The sequence below is a fragment of the Scyliorhinus canicula genome, chromosome 2, assembly GCF_902713615.1.
Source record: "Scyliorhinus canicula chromosome 2, sScyCan1.1, whole genome shotgun sequence".
Taxonomy (NCBI): Eukaryota; Metazoa; Chordata; class Chondrichthyes; order Carcharhiniformes; family Scyliorhinidae; genus Scyliorhinus; species Scyliorhinus canicula.
Window position 1 is genome coordinate 173,482,049 of NC_052147.1, and position 17,524 is coordinate 173,499,572.

Below are 17,524 nucleotides of genomic sequence, written 5' to 3' on the forward strand. Positions count from 1 at the left end.
GGACCATGTGATGGAATGGCCAGCTCGCATGCAGGGGTCACCCAGGTGGATGGTGAAAAGTGTTACCGTGGACAGGGGTCAGACATTATCAAACGATGCAGAGCACCAGTATTCATCACAGAGCGGTTTGCCACCATCCTCCATCCTGTGAACCAGACCCACTGTTACTGACAACCCAGGTCCTGCACCCGGTAGTGAGGCACGCAGGAATCATAGAGGGGGCTGCGGGGAGTGTGGGGAAGCACTGGGAGTAGGTGTCCTCCCCAATACTCCGTGGTGCCAGATGAGCCATGATCTGGCAAGTATGTGGCACTGTCCCCCTGCTAAGTTGGAGTTTGCGACGGCATGCCCGATCCTGCAGGTCCTCAAATGGAAGGCGCTGTTGGTACGCAAGAGGCCTGATCTAGTGCCTCCTTCCCACCTCTTCCTCGGCCTATTGGGCGCCCGGCCTTCCATCCTCATCGCTTGACTCCTGTTCCTCTGGGCAGGCTCCGCTGCTTCAGATAACCCCTCAAGCAGCTCCAGCTCGTATAACTTCAGTGCATCCCCCAGGGCTGCGGCGACTAGGATGAAGGCCACAATTCCTGGCTGGATTCCGAGGTCAATTTTTGTAGGCGATGAACGGCAGACATGTTAGCATGGTGCGTACCCCCATGACCAATGAGGCCCAATGGGATACATGGTGCCCACTGCAGACCTTGCCACCGCATATCCCCCTCCCTGCCCCCTGCTCCCCTATCCCACATCCAGCCCTGGCTGTGCCCCCTGGAACTCTGCCCATCGCATCCCTGGTCCCGTGCCAAGGTTCCCAGGTGGCATCAGCAGTGCCAGGGTCTCACTTGCCCAGATGTTGGCCACCCAGGGGCCTCCAATCGCCTGGGAGACTTACCCAAGTGCCTGGTCCACGTTTGTGGAGAGCAGTACTAAATGGCGCCATATTAATTGTATTTTTTTTTGTTCAATCAAATAATCCCAGGCCATCCTAATTTCTGTATCCTCGAGGAGTCTGTATTTCATGTGTATATAGGATGTCAGAGGTTGCAGCTATTATTTAATTATTTGAAGGGCGTGCTTCTCAAATTCTGACTGAACACACCTTGTGTGGAGGGGATGGAGGCAGATCAGAGTACGTACTCATTTGTCTGCTCCTGGGCCTGGCTAGGGTGGCCATTAATAGGTCTTGGCAGCGTTCCTTGAATGGTGTCTTCAAACCTGACTGTCTGCCCCTACTCCCGCTATGTTCACATCCAGGTGTCCTCGGAGAGGGAGTATGTGGTGTCCACAGTACATTTGAGGCCTTCCGTAACCGAAGGCAACTGCAGGGGTTGGAATGCAGCCCCAGGAACACTATTTTAATTTAATTTGATAACTTTCCTTTTACGTTTTGCCTCTTACAGTGCCCTGTCAGGTCCTGTTAATTTCCTTATTTGTTAATTTGTTTATTTAATGGGTTTTTCACGGACCATAGAAAGAGGGACAGTTCCTCCACCACCTGTCTTAGCTCCAGCTTTGAGGAGTATGTGTTCCATGTTGAGATTGTCAGAGGCTGCAGGCCCTTTTTGATTATCTGAAGGGGCTGCTACTCAAGTTTTAGCTGCACGTCATCCCCACATTCCTAACCTTTGACCACTCAGTACAGATAGCAGTAGGCAGGGAGGAAGACCTTCTTTTAGGCCTGCATATGGGTCTGGCCAACATGGCTATTACCAGGTGCAGGCAGTGAACGATTGAGGGGGGTCGTTTGGACTAATTCTCTGTCTCTCTTCTATGGCTATGTTCATGCCTGTGTTTCTCTAGTGAGGGAGCATGTGATGCCCACCAGTGTACTCAATGCCTTCTGCAACCAGTGGTTCTTTAGTTAATCTGATGAGTCATTTTACTGAAAAGAATATAAAGAGAAACTTCACTTCCACCCTACTAAAACCCAGGAAGCCAAGCGCTAAGGTGAATGTCGATTTAGTTGGTCACAAAATGTCTGGCCACAACAGCGAACCTATTTACAGTGTACTGTCCCGTTGGGACATCCAACATGCCAGTCCCCATCCAGGCTAGCCTTTCTCCTAAGTTTCTATGTACCTTAACTGGCAGGCGTCCTCCCACTAGCGAGAAAACTCGTGTCTAAAGACCCCCTCCACGGTCCCACGGGGAGATCAATCAGGGTATGCCGATTGGTCTCTTGGTGGTTATTACATGTCCTTTCGGACAGAAATTCTCATTGGCCCTGGGTGCCAAAATCTCCGTTGGGAACCTCAGTTCCACAATTTGAGCTGTCTTGCAGAAAAACCTTTCATGGAATGCCATTCTGCACGGAAGGGTTTCCTGTCCAGGCTACTGCTGCACAGACTCCACTTCCTTGCTATTATCTATTCTTTTTGTTTCCTTTTTCCTTTTTATAAATTTAAAATGCCCAATTCTTTTTTTCCAATTAAGGGGCAATTTAGCGTGGCCAATCCACCCAGCCTGCACATTTTTGGGTTGTGGGGGTGAGACCTATGCAGACATGAGGAGAATGTGCAAACTCCACACGGACAGTGACCAGAGGCTGGGGATTGAACCCAGGTCCTCAGCAGCATGAGGCAACAGTGCCAACTGTGCCGCCCAAGTATGCTTGAGGTATTGCACAACAAGTGGTGCCAGGGTGGCAGTGCTGGAGTGCATCATCACCACAGTAATGTAATTTTAATCTGATAAGCTTCAGTTAAAATGTTTCTTTTAGATACAGTAAAGCTGCCATACTCCTTTCCAGGATGAATCATTCATTTATTTCATTTGATTATTTTATATTTTCAAGGGTTTGAAGGGGGAATTCTGGGACATTGTGTTTTGGTTATGGGAGAAGACAGACATATGAAATGTTGCATTCTGTAGTAAATCTAGTCTCAAGTAAAAAAGATTGCCGCCTGGCTTCTGCTTCACCGCCTGGCTTCTGAATGTGTTTTGTGAGATATGTGGTGCATTCTTTGTTCCAGTCCCCTTTTTCTGGTAAATTGATGACTGTATTGGTGTTGTCTCCTTTCTCACACTGAACTAGAAGACGTCATCAACATTCCTCCCAATTTCAACTCATGTCTCACATGGTCCATCTCCAAAACTTCCCTTTCATTCCTTGATTTCTCTGCCATTCCTGGGCGTACGTTACCAACACATTTCCATTAAACGTCCAGTGACACCCCCAGCTGCCTTGACTACATTTCCTCACACCCTGTTTCCTGTAAGAACTCCATTCCATTCTCCCAGATTCTTCTTCTCCATTCCATCTATTTTGTTGATGTAACCTTCAACATTAACACTTCTGATTGATATTGAGTAAGGGATAAATATTGACCAGGTCGCTGGAGTTAACTCCCCAATTGTTTTTTGAAATGGTGCTATGGAATAGTTTATGTCTACCTGAGAGGCCATGGTTTAATCTTTTATCTGAAAGGCAAGTTACTCAGTACTGCACTGGTGTGCCAGCCTTGAGTTTTGTACTGAAGTCCTGGAAAAGACCTTTAACCTACAATCTTCTGACTCAGAGGCAAAAGTGCAACCAACCGGGCCACATCCGACAATGTCTACAGTTACGTCGGGAACCAAAAAATAATTCTATCCCAGCAAATATACCACAGTTTCTAAACACACATTCAAAGGAAATCTAATTCTGTTTATTGGTTTTACCATCTTCCCCCTCCCACCTCCAACTCCATCCATTCCCAGATCTCTCACCGCCAATGATCCAAATAAAACCGAGAAATCTTATTTTCTGCAAAAAGCTTTCTCCCCGAATGCTAGGTAATGTTGCACAATAACAGATTGCTGTACCATCAATTGGACGTGAGGCACGATGAAGGTCCAAACTCAGGCTTTAATCAGCTAGTTGTTAGCCCGGTGGTCGACTACAGAGAAAGGCCGACCGCCGGGAACTCTGGGTACTTATACCCCGCCTCAGAGGCGGGGTCTACTCGCCTCTCGACCAACTGGTGAGCAGTCACATGACTAGTCTCAGCCAATCAGACGAGAGGCACATGACCAGCCAGAGCCAATAGGAAACCAATGCTCTGCACCAATGGCCATTCATACCACCACACAGATCAACAGAGTGCACCTTGGAGCAAGACAAAGCTGAGGCTCCTCTTTTTGTTTACCTTCTACCTTTTCTCCATCATCATGGAGGTGTGAACACAAAGTAGTTTGCTTCGCAGGTAGAAATACATCTTCGGCGGGATTCTCCGTGACCGGGCCACGCCCTCCCAATGCCGGCAGAGTGGAGAATCGGTGCCATTGGCACTGGCGTGGTTGGCACGGCATCAGTTGCAGGCCGCTGTACGCGGCAGGCCTGCCGATTCTCCAGCCCAGGTGGGCTGAGCAGCCATAAGAAAAAAAACGAGTCCTGTCGGCACCTGCTCTGAGCCGGCGGGACCTCAGTGTTGAAGAGTCGGGTGGCGGCCTGTGGGAGGGAGGGGGGTCCGACTCCGGGGGAGGCCTCCAATGTGGCCTGGCCTGCGATCGGGGCCCACCGATCGCGGGCTGGCCTCTCTGGCTGAGGACCACATTTCATATGCGCCGGCCTCTGTCGCCCTGCGCCATGTTGCATCGGGGCCGACGCGTTGAAGGTGGCCACTGCGCTTGCGCGCGTTGGCGCCGGTGCCACTGCACAGGCGAGGATCCCACGGCGCCAGTTCGCGCCGGGTTCAGCAGCTGGAGCAGCGTGAACTGCTCCAGCGCCATGCTGGCCCCAGTGGTCCTGGGTGGTATATCAATATTTACAGTGGTCCCTAGGTAGGAAATCAGTATTTACAGTGGTTCCTGGGTAGTATATGAGTATTTACATTGGCCCCTGGGTAGTATATCATTATTTACAGTGGTCCCTGGGTAGTATATCAGTATTTACATTGGCCCCTGGGTAGTATATCATTATTTACAGTGGTCCCTGGGTAGTATATCAGTATTTACAATTGCCCCTTAATAGTATATAATTATTTACAGTTGTCCCTGAGTAGTATATCATTATTTACAGTAGTTCCTGAGTAGTATATTATTATTTACAGTGGTCCCTGGGTCGTATATCATTATGCACAGTGGTGACTGGGTAGTATATGGTTATGGAGAGGTTTGGGCCGAAGGTTCTGTCTCCATGCCGTAGATTTATCATTCAATATGCTTAGATGGGCTGATTAGACAGGTTTGGGGCTGAAGGGCCTGTCTCTGTGCCCTAGATTCTATGAAAGCAGCAACTTACTGGATCACAGGAACCTGCCTAGACAATTACAAAAATAACAACAACAGTGACTGTCAGAAAGCCTCAGAACTAAAAAGTTGAAACTATCATTAAAATTTACTTTGAATTAAAGCACTGAGAAGTAAAGGTGAGTTTGTTTCTAAGTAGATGATGAACAAAATGACAAAAAATGCTAAATCTGCTGCTGGAATGTGCAATAATTTCTGAAGTTTATTTTGAATTGTCCAATTGTTCTTGATAACCTCAGATTAAGATCAAGATTAATCCCATAAAATCTAGTCATTTTGGAAGTAATTTTATCCTTTTTTTTCACTTGTGTTAACATGTACATTAACAAGTTGAAAGTATCTAAAGGCAGAAACTCGTGGTTAAAATTGCTGAATATATAACATTAAATTTGGTATTTAAAAACATCCCTACCAGGTCATATGATGACAGAACCTTCTTTTGCACCTCAGATACCATTCCAAAGGGTTCCAAATATGGGTAATTGTCCTTTATGTTGAGTGATACTGAAGAAGTGTTATCATGGCTCTGTAATCTTGAAGACGTGGTCAGTATACACTGAGTCAGATTGGCAGTCGGAGCTAAGCCACATATTTCCTTAAAGGAGACTATTGCATTCTGTACAGAAGTAAAAAATAACAGGAACCAAGTGAGCAGTCAAGACTTATTGTACAATTTTATGGATTAATTGCCATAATGCATCATTTCTTAAACCTCAAAATAGTTTTGGCCAGGAAAATTAGAAATAAAAATGCTTAAAATAACTTTTGAAAAACTGGAATTGCAAAATTACTCCGTAAAAATTGTTTATTTGTATTTATGCCATATATGCAATGGCCAAATTCTTATTTGCCTGACTTCCTTATTGCACTTGGGTCAATGCACATGCACCTATGGTAAATCAGTACTAATTGCACTAATTTTGGTGAGACCGTATGTAAAAGATAGTCCTCATTATTTGTCAGATCAGCAATTAGGGCCCTCACAGATGCCACTGAGAAAAATAATTTGAAAAGGAGTGTAAATATTTATTTTAAATAATGGTGTACCCCATTTAGACTTAAATAAACTCGTTATAGCTCTGAGTTTCTAAGTCTTGACAATGGAAATCAAAATGAGTGTAATCCAGAAGTTGGCAAATGCAGCAATTTATTAATTGTAGAAGCATGCACTTAATATAAACAATTTAAAATCTGTTAGTTCTATAAACACTGAATATGTAGGTCAATGCCATTCATTATTTATAAATTACCGTACAACGTCTTAATTACACATGAATTGTGTTTAATTGTAGGGAGCTAGTGGGGTACTAACTGGGAATTCACTTGCGCCCCTATAACTGGACACTTGTGTCCTCTGTGGTTAGTGCCTGTATTCCGTAAGTATGTAAATAAATGCTTAAAAACATGTGTAAATATTGGTTCCAGTTATATCCTTCACCAACTAGCTTTCTGGACCATCTCTATATTACTAATTTAAAAGTGCTATGAAACAAGCTTCTTCAATTTAAATTCAGATGCATGAACTTGTTTGTTTTTGTCCCACAAGAGCAATACTTTCCTTGAACAGACATTTAAACCATGTTACATTAAACTAAAATTCAGCCAATTCAGCAACTATGATTTATATCTGTTTGGTATCTTTAATGTAATAAAATGTCCCAAACTCTTCACAGGAACTTTATAACGTATAATTTGACATTCAGTCACATAAGGAGGTAATAGGTCAGATGACCAAAAATTTGGTCAAGGAGTGAGGGCTTTAAGGAGTGTCTTAAAGTAGGAAAGAGGTTTCGGGAAGGAATCCCAGAGTGTAGGGTGTTGACAGCTGAAAGCACAGCCACCAGTTAAGGGGATAAAATCAGGGATGCTCAAGAGGTGAGAATTAGATGAGTGAAGAAATCTCAGATGATTGTGGGAGCGGAGGAGATGACAGGGATAGGGAGAGAAGCACCCTAACTAAAAATAAAACAAATGAGAATTTTAAAATTAATGTGCTGTCTAACCAAGAGCCAGCGATCAGCGAGTAAAGAGGTGATGGAGGAACAAGATTTGATGCAGGTTAAAACGCAGTTTTAAATGACCTCAAGCGAACAGAGGGTAGAATATTGTCACAAGTAGGCTTACATTAATACTGCAATGAAGTTACTGTGAAAATCCCCTAGTCGACACAGTCCAGCGCCTGTTCGGGTACACTGAGGGAGAATTCAGAATGTCCAATTCACCTAACAAGCATGTCTTTCGGGACTTGTGGGAGGAAAACGGAGCACCTGGAGGAAACCCACGCCGAAACAGGGAGAACGTGCAGACTCCACAGACAGTGACCCAAGCCGGAATCAAACCTGGGACCCGGTACTGTATGGCACCTGTATGGTTATGAACAGTTTGGTTCAGTCTTGGGCCATTGCCAGGGCGAGGGATGGAGAAAGTGGTCATGAAATTAGCGCAGGGACTATCAACAAAATGCAAAAGTGCGTGCATTCTTACTTCAGCCTTTGCTTTTTGAACATGTTTTCTGAAACTCTCCTTATCACACTTCATACCAAATAAGTATCAATTAACATTCAATGGAAGTAAAGGGCAAGAAGTACAAGTCCCCAACATTTTTTGTACTGCCATTAGCAGAAAGCTACTTTTTTACACCAAAATTAGTCCTAGCTAATCCTTACGCTGTTACGGTACGATAACTAGAGAGCCAATAGGATGGCACCTTTCATGACTTCACGATGACCCAAAGCGCTTTACAGCTAATGAAGTACTTTTAAAGTGCTGTCACTATTATAATGTGAAAACATGGCAGTCAGGTTGCATGAAGGAATCTTCCATAAACAGCAATGAAAAGCTTGTATTCGCAAAAAGCCTTTAAAGTGGTCAAATATCTTTATGTGATTCATAGCAAACAACATTTGGCACAGCATAAAGAGATAAAGTTAAGAGTTAAGTCCTAAGAGTATCCTAGAATTTAGGACATATGTAGCTGACGTCATGGCTGACAGTAGTGGAGTCATTAAAATCAGGGATGTGCAACATGTCAGAATTGGAGTGCAGAGATTTCAGAGGACTATAGAGCTGGAGAAGGTTATACAGAAGGTGTGAGGCCACAGAAGGTTGTCACAAGATCCCCATTTCCACAGGCTAACAGGGCAACTGGCTTGCTCATGTCAATAAGCCCACAAGAATGACATTGATCCGGATATTGGTAGAAACTGGACAGTGAGTGCTTCGATGCTATTTTTGTACCTCAACAAATTTAGCAAATCCAGCTGTGTAATTACTTTCAGTACAATTTAAGAAGTATTACATCGGTCCGTTGGTTAGTGCAACCTGATTCAGTAACAATTTTAAATGTCGCAAAACATTTTGTCTTCAATAATCTATTACCTGCACGTTTTCGCGGATATCTGCAGCTTCTCGTAATGGTTGGCCTGCACTTTTGAAGGTTTCATCAATGACCTTGATCCCGGTATTTCTTAACCTGGTGTATTTTGTGTTCTTCCCTTTTCTGACTGAATATCCACGCTTGTGAGCTTTTCCTCCACCTCTTCGATCAGTTGTTGCAATATGAACAAAAAGAGTAGCAAGTTCTATTTCTTCACCAGTGTATGAGTACAAAGGAATATATCGGTAACCAGACTGCAAACATTCATATGGGATAGTGTACTGGCCAATAAATTCATCACCAATATAGTCGTCATCTAAAGCCAGAAATCGAACTGTTACAAGCTCAGGCAGATTGATTTCAAATTCAAAGCTTTCATCAAAATTGGATTCTCTCCATTTTGATGAACAGTCTTGGTCCTCATTTCCGCACAATCTGCAGGAATCCCACGAATTTCCACATACACATATGGATCTATAACATCCCCTTTTGTACCAGAATCTTTAGGCTTTGGAAACATCTGACCACTGATTATCTTTATGTGTAAAACCTGGGGCAAGGTTCCTGGAACTATTATTCCCTTAGTATATGCGTTGAAATAGGACACCTCATCACGCATAATCGCAGGCTTAAGCACATAACCACAATGACCGTTCTGTCGAAACCAACCAATGTTAAGATCCAACATTGGCCCAGGGGTCTGATAGTTGATGGTAACAATTTGACAGCCACAATTCCAGAATTCTTGTGGATTCAAATTGCTTGACTCTAAACCCAAGTGACCAGAATACACTCGTGACAGAAATCTCTTATTGTAGTTCACAAAGTCTTCTGGATATTCATTTACCAATGTGCTTGCCTCAGGTTCACTAAAATTGCATATTTCCCAGTATTTCTGCTTCTTCATCGAATCCTGAAAACGACTGAATTGCACAGTCTGACATAGAGTAACCAAATCAGAGAGTTCCCTACACAGATTAATTGTCCGCTTAGTAACAAAAAATGCATCTGTCAACCTTCGGGAAATCTCTCTTTCTTCATCTTCGTCTGTCACGTCACCTTCTAATAAATTTGTGTTTTGTGGCAATTTCCTTCCCTTCAAAATAATTTTTCTCTTGAGCATCTCTGGTGATGGGAGATAGTTTGTAGTTGAATCTGGTGGTCCTGTAAACATTTTGTTTCCAAAGATCATTTTCATTTTCTGAGCCATGTCTTTTTGCTGTCCCACTGAGCAGTGGTTTCGCAAACACATAATCAAAGGGTACTCTGAAGCCACAAAGGCATACTGATTAATCACTTTAATGACGTTACGGAAGCTGACTGTTGAGGTCACATTGTTGCGTTTACTAACGACTGGTTCGTCTGGACCATCGTACACATCAAGCTCAATACTTCTGCAGCCTAACTTTAAGGCCTTAATATATCCAAGCAGATCAGAAGGGCTTCTAGATGCGATTTCTGTCAAATAAGTGTGATGAGATGCATTGATATAATAATGGGATAGAGGCTGAGTCATATCCTGACAGACTTTATTGTGTTCTGGATCAAATATATTGCACTCTGGTGATATCAGGTACCGAGTAAATCCATCAATACCAAGATTGCCGTTCATCCGACCTTGTTCTGAAGGTTCATACCTCCGTATAAGATCAAGGCACATTTCTTCTGTTGCATTTAGGATCCCTTGTTCTGTTTCTAAAAAAAACATCAAATCTTTGGCATCTAGATACTCTTTATTCCCGGAAATTTGCACAAGCAGAAAATACACCTCAGGCCTAGTACAAAGATCACAGTAAACATCAGTAAACTCCTCCTTTGTTACCCTGGTGGTTAGCTTTCCTTTATGATTCTGTATCTCTCTAAATTTAACTCTGATTTTTGGCTCTTTCAAACCTTGATTGAGTTGCATTATCAGCTTCACAGCTTTGTCTTCCAACATAATTCCATTACCGTCTCCGTCAGCGTGTTCAAACACAGAATGGAGCCACCTGGTCCTCAGTGTATTTTGGTTGCCTTCTAGCAAATCCAAAGCTTGCTTAGTATGTGAAGTAACATAACGGAGGCCGGTAACCCAAATGTTGGCTATGTCTGCAGAACTGGCGACCAGGTCCAAAGACTCATAGTTTTCTCCATATATTAATGAGAAGGAACAGTCTTCACAAATCTGATCAACAACTGCACAGCTTCTGAAAGTTTCAGTATTTTTTCCAACTCGGACCTCTTTAAGGGAAGAAACATCAAGTTTAGCCTTTTCAGGATCCTTTTTGGAAGGTTCCCAACGCAAAGCCTGAATGTCAAGGTCTAAAGTAAAAAAGCGACTATAGATACGAGTATTTGAACGGATTTTCTTCAGCTCACAGCCAGCCTGCATGAAGCTAATGCAGTCACTGGCACTGTTAATTTTCTTTTCAGAAGGCATGCTACTGAATGACACTGTTTTCTTCTGTTCGTGCTTCTGTCTTGTAGAATCCTGTGAGACAAATACAAAAAAAATAAGAATGATTAGCAAATTTCAATATTATTGAGTTACAAACTGGTACTTTGTCTATGCTTCCACTTATTCTTCTTGGTGCATACCTGCAACTTTCTTTGTACTCATTTATGATAATCATAAATTAAACCAACATTGATTACTTTGGCTGCGATTCTCCGGAAAGATTTTGAAGTGTTTAAGTTTCATAGATTTCATAGAATTTACAGTGCAGAAGGAGGCCATTCAGCCCATCGAGTCAGCACTAGCTCTTTGAAAGAGCACCCTACCCAAGCCCACACCGCCACCCTATCCCCATATCCAAGTAACCCCACCCAACACTAAGGGCAATTTTGGACACTAAGGGCAATTTATCATGGCCAATCCACCTAACCTACACATCTTTGGACTGTGGGAGGAAACCGGAGCACCCGGAGGCACTCAACGCATACACGGGGAGAATGTGCAGACTCCGCAGACAGTGACCCAAGCCGGGAATCGAACCTGGGACCCTGGAGCTGTGAAGCAATTGTGCTAACCACTATGCTACCATGCTGCTCTCACATTTGACAAGTGAGCCTGAACTGTCGCAAGCTTCCCGGCGCTCGGCCTAGCTAGTCCGGAAACGCTATTCAACGTTAATTGGTCCACTTAACGAGGCCTCACAGGCTTCTAGTCGCAAATGAAGGCTCGCCAACTGATTTGTCGGCACCGGGCTTGCCAACCCCCTGCTAACAAGATCAAGCAGCACTTAAGCTGCACTTGCTCAGCCAACAACAACTGCCAGCTCTCAACAATGGTGCCAAGGAGCTCAGCCCCAAGGTTCAGGGATGCTGACCTAGGTAAGCTCCTGGACGCCATGGAGGCCAGGAGGGAGGTCCTGTTGAGGGTCCCATAGGGTTAGCCATAGGGCAGCTGGTTCTGCCTGGGATGAGCTGGCGGTAGTTGTGAGCGCCGGGAGTGTAACTGGCTTCAAGTGCCAAATAAAGGTCAGCAACCTACAGCGGACAGCACGAGTGAGTAGACACCAATGTACCCCCCCCCCCCCCCCCCACCTCGAAGACCAATTCGCCCCCAGGGAAGCATCTACCCTCAACTCTCCATGCAACCCCAACCCTCCCTCCACCCCTCTCCCCCTTCAACCCCCAATCCTCCCTTCGCACACTCCCTCCCACCACTGTGAACCATGCGTGTGGCTAATGATGCCCTCTCTGTCTCTCCTCAGGAAAAGCTCTCCTGTAATTGCCGGGAGAGGGCCCAGACTGGCGGTGGTGTTCCAGACTAAAGAGACCTCAGCACCTTTGAGGGGTTTGCCCTGGAGGTGACTGTGGTGGTCGAGGACAGAGGTTTGCGATTGTCGCAGATGTGAGGAACTACCAGGCTCCACCCGGGGGACTTGCCAAACCTGAGTTGTGACTGCCTTACTGACTAACCCATCCCTCCCACTGGCCACAAGTTCATTCTCCCGCAAGACCTCCAGCCGATGGCGCCGGCTCATCCCAGGCAGCACCCTCTCCAGCCTTCCAGGAGAACACCTCGGACGAGGGCTCCGAGGATGCCACCGTAATAGTCGCAGCACAGCTGTCATCTCCACCCTCCACCAGTGCAGCTACACACACCTCGGTGGGAAATGTTAGTGGGCAGGCCTCTGGGGCACAATCTGGTGATCACCACACCACTGATGATGTACATCGGATGGAGGCAGGAACCCCCAGGTGAGACAACAGTCGGAGGTCTGCTGGAACCCAGGATCTAACTGGGTCCCAGCCTGACGCTGAGCCTCCAGAAGTGGGTGACCCGGAGCTGATGGAGACATTAGGGACGTGCCAGGCATTCAGAGGGAGATGTCAGCATCACTCCAGCGGATCCATAGCCGCTTGGAGGAGTCCTAGAGGTTACGGGTGCAGGAGATGTTACCGGCAATGAGTGGCACTGAGGCCAACACTGCTAGGGTGGCGACCGCAGTGGAGAGCCTGAAGCACGACTTCGGCACCATTAGTAAAGGTGTCCAAGGTGTCGCGCAGTTGGTGACGGCCATGGCTGAAAGTTTCGACAGAATGTTTGCCTTGCTGGGGAATGCCACCCAGTACCAGGCTGACCTTGATGAGGTTCTGTGGGACATGTCCTACTCTCAGACAGGAATGGCTGAGGCACTACCGAGTTTGTCCCAGTCGCAGGTGAGCATTGACGATGCGTTGTAGAGCATGTCCCAGTCACTGAGGAGCATCACCAAGGGCGTCAGCACTATGGTGCAGACCATGGGGAACCGCCAGGGCTGGCAGAGCCAGATGATGCAGGAGCAGCTGGGGCTCAAACCAGTTGCCCTTCTGTCCCATTGTGAATCCCAGGGACATGGGCACCAATCAGGAGGAGGGGGTGCTGGGCGCCATGGGGTGGGGATGGTGGCCATCAGCTCCCCCAAGTTGCACCCCTCTGATGACGCTGTATCTCATAGCCAGCACAGAGCACGGGGCAACACAGCTGTGAATGTGCCGCTGACAGGTGTGCTGTGGCCCTCTGACTCCAGAGCCACCAGAGGACGGCCACTTGGGCCATGGGACAAGGTAAGCAGGTGGCTGCCTCCACCTCAGATGAACATCCTGGGGAGACACCTAGATGTAGTGGTAGAGCAAGGAAGGCCAAGATCACTGAGGGCACCAGGAGAGGGTGGCGGTAGGTAGGGGGAATGCTACCATTGGGAGAGTGGGGAATTGTATTACACATTAAACATCCTTGTGCACAACCATTACGCTGCCTCTGTCACTTTCTTCCGCAATGTGGGCTGACCGCCGAGCCCTTGGCCCATCTCTCCAGGCATCTCCCCATGGCACTCACCCACATCCAGCCGTGGACATGTCCCCAGAGCTGTGTCCCATCCCCTGGGTGTTCGGATGTTGGCTGCTGTGTGTGTGGTGCTGCCTCCCACAGTGTTCAGGCACAATGTCCAGGCATCAAGGTGTGATTGGGATGTTAGGCAATGACTCCCACATGCTACATGGCCGCTGACCCACTGGAATCCACTTGGCATGTGTCAAGTGCACACTTAACCATGACTGCCAATTCCCTATCAGCAAAAGTCTACAGCTGCACCGCCAGAGGCCTCGGAAGTCAGCGGGAGTTATGGGTGGTCACTGGGGCAGACGGGCAGAGAGAAAGGATGCTCCCCGGAACTGGTACACACGATCCAGGGGTTGGCATGGTGGTGCCGCAAGTGGTTCCCCTGGTTGCCCACCCAGCACTTTCCCTCCACCCTCCCGTGCTGACCTACCCCAGCTGAGGGTCCCCCACCCACACCCGAGAGTCTCCCATCCCCTGCCAAGCAGAGGGGCAACAGGCCCAGTGCCCCGGGATCTTTGCCTGTTGGGAAAGGTGACTACTCACCTCCTCGGCTCCCCACAGAAGCCCTTCCACCAGGTTCACCTTTTTAAAAAGGAGTACTAATCGGTGCCAGCATGAGCGCTTGCTGGGGTGACCAATGAATGACAGAAGGCCGTTGGATATGGGGTCATTCTCGTTAATTGTATGGAAATGGGGCTTAAGTGGTGAGAATTGGTTTTCTTGTCACGCTACAGTAAGATCCCGATTTCGCCTACAGGAGTGACCGGTTGCATCGTAAACTGTTTGACGCCGGCGCAGTCTCGCTTTTGGCCTCTCTCGCTATTCACCAGCCTCATTTCGCTTGAGTGAGAGCGCAACGAGGCCAAAGATCCGTGCCCTTTGATTTCAACGGTGCTAAGCTGGAATCGGCTGAGGTAACATCACACAGAATATGGAATCAACACCTATTTTAGAATAATTGCAACAAAGGAGGACGACATTCAGCTTCTCATATCTATGCTGGCTCTCCATGAGCAATTTAACTAGTCCCAATCCTCAGCGCTCTCCCTGCAGCCTCACAATTTCTTTCCCCTCAGGGGCTTATCCAATTTCCTTTTGAAAACTATGATTGAAACTGCCTGTGCCACCCTTTTAGGCAATTCATTCCAGATTGCTACCACTTGCTGTGTAAATGAGCTTTTCCTTAGGTTTTCTTGGGTTCTTTTGACAATCACAAATCTGTATCCTCTGGTTCTCAATATTCCTGATTATGTGAACAGTTTCTCTCTATCTGGTCTAATGCCCCAAGTAAATCTTTGCTCAATCTTTCCTTTTTTAATGAGAACACATCCAGCTGCTCTAATCTATCCATAGAACTGAAATCCCTCATTCCTGGTACCATTCTCATGAATCTTTTCTGCATCTTCTCCGGAGCCCTCACATGTTCCTAGAGCACGATGCCCAGAACCGGACACAATTAAGGATGACCCGATGTTTTATGAAGGTTATTCATTTCTTCCTTGCTTTTGCACTCTGGACCTCTATTTATAAACCTCAGAATCCCCTATGCCTTTTTAACTTTCTCTATTTGTCCTGCCACCTTCAATGATTTGTGAATGTATACATTACCCCCAGGATTCTCTATTCATGTACCTTCTTCAGCATTCTACCCATCAGTTTATATCGTTTTTCCTCATTTCTCCACATAAACTTCATAACGAGGATTTTAAGGGTTACTATCTGCGCGGAGTCTGCACATTCTCCCCATGTGTGCGTGGGTTTCCTCCGGGTGCTCCGGTTTCCTCCCACAGTCCAAAGATGTGCAGGTTAGGTGGATTGGCCATGATAAATTGCCCTTCGTGTCCAAAATTGCCCTTAGTGTTGGGTGGGGTTACTGGGTTATGGGGATAGGGTGGAGATGTGGGCTTGGGTAGGGTGCTCTTTCCAACAGCCGGTGCAGACTCAATGGGCCGAATGGCCTCCTACTGCACTGTAAATTCTATGATCTATGATGGCAGAGGATTGTTGCCATCTCTCTAGTCCCAGCAGCGCCAGAAGGTAGAGTGGACAGGACTCGAGCTGCAAGCAGTCCCCAGACTCAAAGTCCTGGGAATCTAGGACCAGGTAATTGTGGGGATCTCAGGGCAAAGAGGGGAAGTGAAGTTAAATGAAGTTTTAAAAAATCATACACATTGCTGCCATCTCTCTAGTCCCAGCAGAATCTGCTACAAGCAGCCATGATCCCGGTGGCAAGCCTTTTCTTCTGCATCTGTGCCACCTCATCACACCTGTTGTACCTTCCAAACATTTACTCATCCAACACCAAAAGAATGTAGCAGGCAATTAAAAATTGCGTCCAAGTGATTCTCTAATAAGCTCTAATATAAAAGCAAAATACTGCAGAAGCTGGAAATCTGAAATAGAAACAGGAAATGCTGGAAACAACAGGTGTGGCAGGATCTGTGGAGAGAGAAACAGAGTTATGTTTCGAGTCCATATGACTTGTTCAGGGCTGCAGACTTCAGGCTCTTCACCACAGATGCTGCCAGACCTGCTAACTTTTTCCAGCACTTCCTGTTCTTATTATCTTTAATAAGCTCATTAGCTTGTTAGTTGGTAATTTCAAAATGGCGGTCAGGCTTCCAATTTTAGCACCTGTAATTTTCAAGTCTGGCATGGTGACATAATATTTCCAACCCAACATCATTACGCCATATTTTACATTAGCGCAGGATTGGGGAATTGGCCTACCAGATTTGCAGCTATAAAGTCCAGCCCCATCTCCTGCAGCCCACCAAAGCTACACCATGCTTCGCGTGCTTACATGTATGCACTGGAAATCTTATTGTATTTTTGCCTCTAACATTGGTTCCAGGATGGGGGGCATTCAATTCCTCCCAATATTTCAGGCTGACCTTTTCTCCCTTTCATATAATATGGGTTATTCTGGCAAAGCTAACATTTGTTGTACATCCCTAATTCTCATTGAACTGAACATTTAAGATGATAGTTTGACAGTTAAGAGTCAACCTCATTGCCGTGGATCTGGGGGCACAAGTAAGCCATCCCAGATAAGGACGGCAGATTTAATTTGCAAAAGGACATATGAACCAGACGGGGCTTTGCATAAATGGATGATGGTTTCATGGTCACCATTGCAAAGATAAAGGGCAGGGTTCTCTCAGCTCGGGCCCGGGCCGGAGAATCCTCGCAACCGGCCCGAATCACGCTACGCCGCCAGGACACGATAATCTGCTGCGCCATTGGCGCACCGTGGTTGGCGCAGCGCCGGAGCGCCCCCCCGCCGATTCTCGGGCCTGGATGGGCCGAGCGGCCGTTACAAAAAGCCCGAGTCCCACCGGCGCTGTTCTAATGTGCTCTCAGCTGGCGGGACCTCGGCATGGAAGGGTCTGGGGGTGGCCTGTGGGGTGGGGGGTTCAACCCCAGGGGGGGTGGGGGGCCTCCGTTGTGGCCTGGCCCGCAATCGGGGCCCACCGATCGGCGGGCCGGACTCTGGGGCTGGGGGCCTCCTTTCTTCTGCGTCAGCCCCTTTAGCCCTATGCCATGTTGCGTCGGGGCCGGCACGGAGAAGGGAGCCACTGTGCATGCGCGCTTTGGCGCCGGTGCCACTGTGC

The 17,524-nt window shown here is 46.8% G+C and overlaps 1 protein-coding gene across 1 annotated transcript in view; it reads right to left on the reverse strand.

Annotated features, from left to right (window-relative positions):
* The window catches only part of plcl1 (phospholipase C like 1), a 619,768-nt gene that overhangs the window by 199,252 nt on the left and 402,992 nt on the right, over window positions 1–17,524 (reverse strand). The window contains 3 exon segments of the mRNA XM_038789072.1: window positions 5,639–5,842; window positions 8,605–8,987; window positions 8,990–11,072. Of these exon segments, the coding sequence (XP_038645000.1) occupies window positions 5,639–5,842; window positions 8,605–8,987; window positions 8,990–11,072 (2,670 nt within the window).